The sequence below is a fragment of the Vulpes lagopus genome, chromosome 12 (assembly GCF_018345385.1).
Source record: "Vulpes lagopus strain Blue_001 chromosome 12, ASM1834538v1, whole genome shotgun sequence".
In the NCBI taxonomy this organism is placed as follows: Eukaryota; Metazoa; Chordata; class Mammalia; order Carnivora; family Canidae; genus Vulpes; species Vulpes lagopus.
Genome location: NC_054835.1, coordinates 18081236 through 18090130, shown reverse-complemented (window position 1 = coordinate 18090130; position 8895 = coordinate 18081236). Strand labels below are relative to the sequence as shown.

General features: G+C 45.6%; 1 protein-coding gene across 1 annotated transcript; it reads left to right on the top strand.

Annotated features, from left to right (window-relative positions):
* The first annotated feature begins 1589 nt into the window (after positions 1–1589).
* Positions 1590–7818, top strand: CRYBA1 (crystallin beta A1). Its single transcript, XM_041726705.1, has 6 exons — positions 1590–1620; positions 2995–3059; positions 4177–4295; positions 5832–5973; positions 6888–7030; positions 7671–7818. Exons 1-6 carry the CDS (start codon positions 1590–1592, stop codon positions 7816–7818), a joined length of 648 nt encoding a protein of 215 aa, XP_041582639.1.
* Positions 7819–8895: the final 1077 nt, after the last annotated feature.

Genomic DNA, 8895 nt, shown 5'->3' with positions numbered 1-8895 from the left:
GGAAGAACCACCAGCCACAGACAGCTGGTCCCTTAAGCCCTTGAATGGCCACCAGCTGGCTAGAGCCTGCCATGACCCGCCCCCCCCCCCCCCAAGGCAATTCTGTACATCACCAACTAATCAAGCAGCAGAAACATCAAGGGTGGCACACTGTGCTCAGTGTCAGATCTCTATGTTTGGAATGTTCTCCCCAAGTCTGCAAATATTTGCGTATGTATCAGAACTCATCTCCTGTGTTTTGGTTCTACAAAAAAGGAGGCGCCAACAAATCTTGAGTCACAGGCTGGAGCGACTGGCAGAGGGATTGGGAGAACTTTACTGGGAATAGTTTCTTCCTCTCTCCAAGCTGCTATGGAATTTTATACGGTATCTATCACCAGAAAGAGAGCATGGTTATAAGCGATAATAAACCTATGATGTGTCAGGGAGATATGCTCTTCTTTTGTGGGGTTGAGAGAGGCTGAGTGACTTGCCCAGAATCACCTAGCCAGTAGAGCTGGGATTTGAACCCCTTCCTCAAAGCCCTCCTCACCCACTGCGACCTCCTGCTTCTCACAGCAGCTGTGATATTGCAGTAACATATCCTTTCCTTGGGGCTCCTGGGGGAGCCCATGATTCTCCTACACTACTCACCAAATGCCCTGAACTTTCAGGGAGAACTGGTCATACCCTTTAGGGTATTATAGGCATAGTGCCTTAGGCCTGTGAGATCTCCAAGGTCCTGAAACAATATAGTAACAACCCCAAAAGATTTACTGGCCCCCAAATTTAAAATAAAACTGCAAAATTAAGACAAATATTTAATAAAATAGCGGCAGAGAGATTCATGTCCACTAGTCAACCATAACTGAATTCAGCCCTTACATGTCTATATAAACATAATATAAGATTCCTGAGAACACAGTAAACCTTTTCTTTCTTTCTTTCTTTCTTTCTTTTTCTTTCTTTCTTTCTTTCTTTCTTTCTTTCTTTCTTTCTTTCTTTCTCTTTCTTTCTTTCTTTCTTTCTTTCTTTTTTCTTCTTTCTTTTCTTTTCTTTCTTTCTTTCTTTCTTTCTTTCTTTCTTTCTTTCTTTCTTTCTTTCTTTCTTTCTTTCTTCTTTATTTCTCCTAATAAAATTCAGAATTTTTATAGTCCTTTCACATTTTTTTTCCTTTCACATTTTTTAACAACAAAACCATATATCCTGGCTGGGAAGTGAGGTCTGTTTTGATGTGTTGGCTTTGATGTGGGGCCCAAGGAAGGTCCCAGGATGGCTCCCGGAACTCGGAGAAGCGTAGGGGACAAGTGCTCACACCGAGAACTGGCAAACCGGCGGGCCTCACCTTGCAGCTGTTCTGAGATCAAGACCAGCGCAGCCGAGGTCTGCAGCCGCCAGCCAGCCTTGCCTGCAGCAGCAGGGCCTCTTTGGATTTCTGTTTCCCTGGTTTAAACAAAAGCCGTGGGGGGAGGCCTGCCCAGCTGGCTGAGCCACCAAAGCTCTGGGGATCAGGGGGAACAAAAGCAGAGGGAAAGCAGAGTGCTGACAGGGCCAGAGGCCATCGGCCAGAGGGCTATAAAGAGCAGGGCCGCAGAGGAAGGTGGCACCAGATGGAGACCCAGACTGTGCAGCAGGAGCTGGGTGAGTAAGGCCCAGCGGGTGCCCTGGCCCTTCTGATCCTTCCCCAATGGAGACACTCCCAGGAGGGGGCCCAGGGCTCCTGCCCTGAGGTCCAAGCATCCTGGCCTGACTGGAGGAGAGAGAGAACTCTGGGGGGAAGCAGCCTTCGCTCACTGCCCCAAGAGGAGTCATTTATAAGGCTCACTGCCCCAAGAGGAGTCATTTATATGGCCGTAAGCACTGGCCCAGCGATCATGGCTGAGAGGGTGTGTGGGGCTCCAAGAAGTAAGCTGGCTCCTAGGGCATCAGGAGGAGGGATGGGGGGCAGGAGCTGGGAAAGGCTTCATCAGAGGGGCAGAATGGAAAGCTGTGTCAGAGATCATGTGCATCGGCTCTTGGGGCTGATACCAGCCAGAAAGAAGGGCTACTGTGGTTGAGCCACGGAAGCTGCCTTTCTTCTGCCCTCCTTCCCTCCCTCTGATCCTTCCTTCCTTTCCTCTTGCTACCACTTTTTCTGTCTACCTAAACTCCAGGAGCCTCAATATCCTTGTAAAATGGGGATAATGACAATACTAACCTCACAGGCTTGGGGTATGAAGATGACATATATTAATGCATATCAAGCGTCTAGAGCAGGGCTTGGCATCCAGTGAGGATGTCATTGGCTATCATCATCCCCATTTCTCGCTCACTTGCTTTCAGTAAGACTTCTTCAATGCCACTCATCCTCCCCTCAACCCCCTGCTTCTCAGACTTGGGCTCAGCCCAGTGCCAAATCGTCAGCCAGGAGACCCAGGCCTTGCCACAGAGATGTTCACTTGGGACACCTTCCATGGAGAGACAGATTGGGACTCTGATGAGTGCTAGAAGTCAGGAAAGAAAGTGAGTCAGCACAGGCTGGAAAAGCAACAAAGTCTCTCTGAGGAGGCAAGACCAAGGCTGGGCGAGTCTAGAAGACAGACCTGGGAAGGAATGGTGGCAGGGTCCTTTAGTGCCGGGTGGCTTGGGGCTGTAAGGAGCCAGGTGGAAAAGGACCATATGCTGTGTGTGGACTGGATGGTAACCAAGGAGTTTACACTGGTAGGCGGGGCTGAGGCAGTGCTGCAACCCGTACGGGGTACCTGGAAGCAGGCAAGAGGGTGACAGTGACACAAGCCAAGAGGTCCCATGGCCTGTTGGCACCTTCCCTGAATTATTGCTTCTAATCCCCTCCATCACTGCTTGTGGAAGCTCAACCAATGGGAAAAAAAATGGAGGCTCGGCAAATGAGAGGCAAAGCAGGGACCCCAGTAAAAGTCTATCTACTGGACTTAAACCTTCTTTTCCTTTCTTCTGTGCTGTCACCTCAACCTCCAGCCCAGAGGCCATGTCACTGATATGTGTTTTGTCTTCCAGAAACCCTTCCAACCACCAAGATGGCTCAAACTAACCCCATGCCGGGGTCCGTGGGGCCATGGAAGGTAAGCTCACCTCCATCACGTGGAATACTGAGCCGTCCCACAGGGCAGAGCATGAGATATTGCCATAGGGCAGCCACCAGGGCTGTGCTTTGCATGGGAGAATGACTGGCAAGTAATATACCAGTTTTAGGGCAAGGGTCTACCCAACCTCCATATGCTGTCTCAGGAAGGATCTTTCAGGATGCCCCATTTGGACAGAGGATGACCCTGGAAGCCCATGATGGGTGGAAGATGACACCTAGTTTTCTAGGTCACCTCTCCTCCACACTACTAAAATAATCTTAAAACAGAGCAGCCCAGGGGCACCTGGCTGGCTCACTAGGTGGAACATGCAGCTCGTGATCTCGGGGTTGTGGGTTGGAGCCCCATGTTGAGTGTAGAGATTACTTAAAAATAAAATAATTTTTAAAAAGAATTAAAAAAAAAAAATAGAGCAGTCCGGAGTGGATGATGCTGCCATGGAGAAACTGGAGTCCCAGAAATAAAAAGAGATTTGCTACCAGATCCCAAACAAGGTCTTCTCACTCTCAGCCTGAGGTTGATTGTAACCATTGCCTGAAGTGGCTAATCCTCAGCTTTTCACTATTTTCCTCAACAACCCTACCCTTTTCACTGGGTTAACTCTAAGGACAGCTCACAGCTTTGGGAGTTTGTCCTCTAGCCAGGTTCAAGAGCCAAATTCTAGTTCAAGGTATGAAATGGGTTTATCACAATTCTCCATTTACACCTTGCATTTCTGTATTGAATATGACTGGAGAAGATAATAAATAACCCACAGGAAGTTCTGGGAGTCTCAGAGTCCTTACTTCTGGGCCACATTTATGCAGAAAGTAAGGTGGAATAAGAGTTTATGAGTCCTTGGCCTGTCCACTAGATCAGGCATTGTCCTTGGCAAACAATTCCTATCATAAACCAATCCTTACACTTCATCCCTTGCCTGGACATGTAAACACCACCAACCAGTGGTATAATCCAAACTCCTTCCTATCCTGTCTATACTGGAAGAGACCTTACCAGACATCCTGGGCTACAGACCAAAGTTAAGCTCTTGACCTGGGCCTCTGCTCTTCCTGAAGTACCACATTCAAACTCTGTTTTCCCATTCAATTCCATTCAGATAACCATCTATGATCAGGAGAATTTCCAGGGCAAGAGGATGGAGTTCACCAGCTCCTGCCCAAATGTCTCTGAGCGCAGTTTTGATAATGTCCGGTCTCTCAAGGTGGAATGCGGCGCGTGAGTATGGACCTCAGCAGAACCTTGGGACCCATATTTGTGGTCTCTGGAGACATGGGGCCATAAAGGTGGGGATAGGGAAAAAAGATGTTCCCCCAGATTCTAATCATTTCTGGGAGAAAGGCGTCCATATGGAGGTAGTCTCAAAGGAAATCACTATATGTGTAATTTAGTAACTCAAAACTAGAAGGAACTGAAGATTCTCGTGGATTGGTAATAGATTTGAGGAGGGGATCATTAAGGAAATGTAGACCATGGGGTGGGGCAGTGACAGGAATCAGATCTGTGCCCCTAGAGCTCATAGGCTGCTACATAGGATTCTCTCAGAAGAGGCACAGGACCCTTTAGTTTGTCTTGCCAACAGAAAAATAGAAGAAACCGCAAGCAGCAACCTCTTTCCAGCTAACTCCCTCCTGCAAAGGCACTACCGGCTAGTTTCTCTGTGTAAAAAGGAACTCAACTCCAGGACGTGAGAGCTCTATCAGGCCCCAGTTAGTCATTCAAGAGTTTCTTGTTGATGATTAATTTCTTGGACGAATTAGACTCGTGGTTTGTTTCCTGACTCTTTGGCAGGATAGTTGAAGCCTTTACCACCAAGGAAAGGTCTCTCCCTTAGCCTAAGTGAAGCCGGCATAGCACACAGAGAGGCTTCCGGCTTCCACAAGTTGTGGGCCACTAAACTGAGCTAACCCTTTAAAGGGAGTAAAATACTTTAAGATGTCACTGGTAGCAGAGACTTGGTTGTGAAAAGTGGACCTGAGGTGTTTTAATAAATAAGGAACAGGGATGCCTGGGTGGTTCAGCTATTAAGTGTCTGCCTTCGGCTCAGGGTGTGATCCTGGAGTCCCAGAATCTAGTCCCGCATCCGGCTCCCTGCATGGAGCCTGCTTCTCCCTCTGCCTGTGTCTCTGCCTCTCTCTCTGAGTCTCTCATGAATAAATAAATAAAATCTTTAAAATAAATAAATAAATAAATAAATAAATAAATAAATAAATAAATAAATAAGGAACAGGTGTGTGACAGCAGGAGCTAGAACCCACAAAGTTATCGGGAAACAAGAGACTAGTAATCCATCAGCTGCCTGTTCATCCCTTTGCTTCCTTAGGGAGAAGCCAGTAGGTTTGGCTGGAGCCAAAGCAATAGTCAGTCACTAGATCCTGAACCTGGAGCTCCAAGTAGAGAATAAGGGGACTTGGAGAGAAAGGAAATCTAATTTCAGACTGACTTTGTTCATACACATTACTCAGGTCAGTGAAGCAGACCCTTTCAGTGGATAATCCCCAAACAAACATTACATTCACAAACTTGCTTCAGGTAGCTGCCAGCTCATTCCCCGCCTCTTGTGACAAATGTATCACTTTGCATGGCTCTCTTGAAATTGGCTTGATAAGCCGGCTTCTCCCCTGCCTATGTCTCTGCCTTTCTCTGTCTCTCGTGAATAAATAAAATCTTAATAAAAAAAAAAAAAGATGCCTCTCCCTGAGGCCATGTAGGCTCTGAACACCACCAACAAACCCCACTGCTTGTCTCTGGCAGCTGGATTGGTTATGAGCATACCAGCTTCTGTGGGCAACAGTTCATCTTGGAGAGAGGAGAGTACCCTCGCTGGGACGCCTGGAGCGGGAGTAACGCCTACCACATTGAGCGCCTCATGTCCTTCCGCCCCATCTGTTCAGCCGTGAGTCTGAATTTTTCACTTCTGTGCACGTGGGGGGATGGTGCAAGAGAGGGTGCGTGTGGATGGACATTTAGTGCTACTTCTCATCAGTTACGTTGAAATGCAGCAGGAAGGATAAAAGAGAGAACATTGGTCCCTCTGTTTCAAAATTTGCCCTTTGATTTTTTCCCTACTAGAAGGTATTTTCATTAAGCTAAAAGATTGGCAGAAGTGAATACTTACGAGGGCAGATCTTCAGTGCAGAACTAGTGAGAGCTAGGTTTGCGTTTTTGTACTTCATACAGGTTAGTCTCTGTCTTAATGTTTGTGTAGTATTCATATCCCCTACCAGACTTCAGGTTATTTCCAGCACTGTACACACACATATACACACACAGGCTTACTTTTTCTATTAATTTCTGTGATCTTTTCTCACATAAGTGAATATTAACCCCCTTGGTTGGCTGTGTGTTTCTTCCTGCTCTTATTATATTTTCTATGATTTTTGTTGCCCCAAAGTATTATATCAATTATTTGTACATTTTAAATGTTACGGTATTAAATTTGGACAGGATTGAGTATTTTTATCTCCATATCTCCATACTGAAACATTCTTAAAATAAAATGTAAACCAAAAGCTTTTTTAATTTTTTTTTTTATTTTTAAATTTTTTATTTATTTATGATAGTCACAGAGAGAGAGAGAGGCAAAGACACAGGCAGAGGGAGAAGCAGGCTCCATGCACCGGGAGCCCGACGTGGGATTCGATCCCGGGTCTCCAGGATCGCGCCCTGGGCCAAAGGCAGGCGCTAAACCGCTGCGCCACCCAGGGATCCCCAAAAGCTTTTTTAATTTGAAAAATGTAGAAATTAAAGAATTAAGATGACAGCCATCAACACGGGTACTAAATGATTTAAAATTTTTTTGCATTACAGAATCATAAGGAGTCTAAGATTACCATCTTTGAGAAGGAAAACTTCATTGGACGCCAATGGGAGATCTGTGATGACTATCCCTCCTTGCAAGCCATGGGTTGGTTCAACAATGAAGTTGGTTCCATGAAGATACAATGTGGGGCGTAAGTACAAAAGACAGGGATGGGGCACATTTCAAAGTAACTCTTGCAAATGTAAACCTTGTATGAATACATCAATGGTTATAGTTTATGAGATTTCATACATTAGTATATTGGTATGGCTGACACATTCTAGTTATTAGTAATTTTCAAATTTTAAGTTGTTGGTACCAACTTCTACTTAAGGTCAGTGTTTCCCCCTCTTAAATATTTCTCTATGGAATTATTTGTTGACTACTCTTTTTTTAAATTTTTTATTTTTTTAAGATTTATTGAGAGCAAGAGAATGCATAAGTAGGGGGAGGTGCAAAGGGAGAGGGAGAGCAGCAGATTTCCCACTGAGCGTGGAGCTCCATCTCACAACCCTGAGATCATGACTTGCGCCAAAACCAAGAGTCAGATGCTTAACTTACTGGGCCACCCAGGCGCCCTTTTACATTTTTTTCATGATCAAAAGTTAATTTTCAACTAGCTATAGCCATATTATGTCTACAAATGGTGCTTGGCACATTTAGAATGGCTGTTGTTTTCTAAACGTAAAAGCATTCCATACCAATTGTGTTGATGAAAGAGACTCAGGTTGTAGGGTACTGACCCCTTTCCTAACTAGTTTTAATAATCTAATGTGCTTTGGATTTTCTAGCTGGGTCTGCTACCAGTATCCTGGATATCGCGGGTATCAATATATCTTGGAATGTGACCATCATGGAGGAGACTATAAACACTGGAGAGAGTGGGGTTCTCATGCCCAGACTTCCCAGATTCAATCAATTCGCCGTATTCAACAGTAGTGGATTGAAAGCTCCAAGAGGAACCTTGCTAAGCAATCTAGTTTTATGTTAGCTGCTGAAATCCACAATAAATGTCATTAAAAAAAAAAAAAAAACAACAACTGTGTAGACTGAATGAACTACCATGCTTTTAGCTTTACTTTTTATTCATGAGAAACAGAGAGAGAGAGAGAGAGGCAGAGACAAAGGCAGAGGGAGAAGCAGGCTCCATGCAGGGAATTCGATGCAGGACTCAGTCCCAGGACCCCGGGATCACGACCTGAGCCAAAGGCAGATGCTCAACCAAGCCACTCAGGTACCCCAGTTTTACTGATTTTTAAAGATTTCATTTACTTGAAAGAGAGCAAAGCATGAATGGGGGGGAGGGGCAGAGGGAGAAGGAAAAGCAGGCTTCCCGCTGAGCAGGGGGCCCAAAGCAGGACTCAATCTCACTACCCCGAGATCATGACCTGAGCTGAAGGCAATGCCTAACCGACTGAACCACCCACATGCCCAATTTTTTTTTTTTTTAAAAGATTTGAAAGAGTGTAAGTGGGGGGGGGGGGGGGAAGGGCAGGAGAGAGAAACTTAGGTAGATTCCATGATCAGTGGACAGTCCGGCACAGGGCTCTATCTCACAACTCTGAGATCACAACCTTCAAAAACAGTTGGATGCTTAACAGTACCACTCAGGTGCCCTTTTAAGTAGGCTCCAAACCCAGCATGGAGTCCAACATGGAGCTAGAACTCAGGACTGTGAGATTAAGACCTGAGCCACCCAGGCATCCCACCATACTTTTTTTTTTTTTTTTTAAGATTTTTATTTATTTATTCATGAAAGATACAGAGAGGCAGAGACACAGGCAGAGGGAGAAGTAGCCTCCACGCAGGGAGCCCAATGTGGGACTCGATCCTGGAACTTCAGGATCATGCCCTGAGCTGAAGACAGACGCTTAACCACTGAGAACCCAGGTGTCCCCCACCATACTTTATAAATCACACCTATGGGGCTGAGAATTTTTAAAGACAAGCTTCAATAAAACCCCCAATTCCTTTTGTATCCTTGCAAGTCACTCAGCAGGCCAACTGACAATTCTT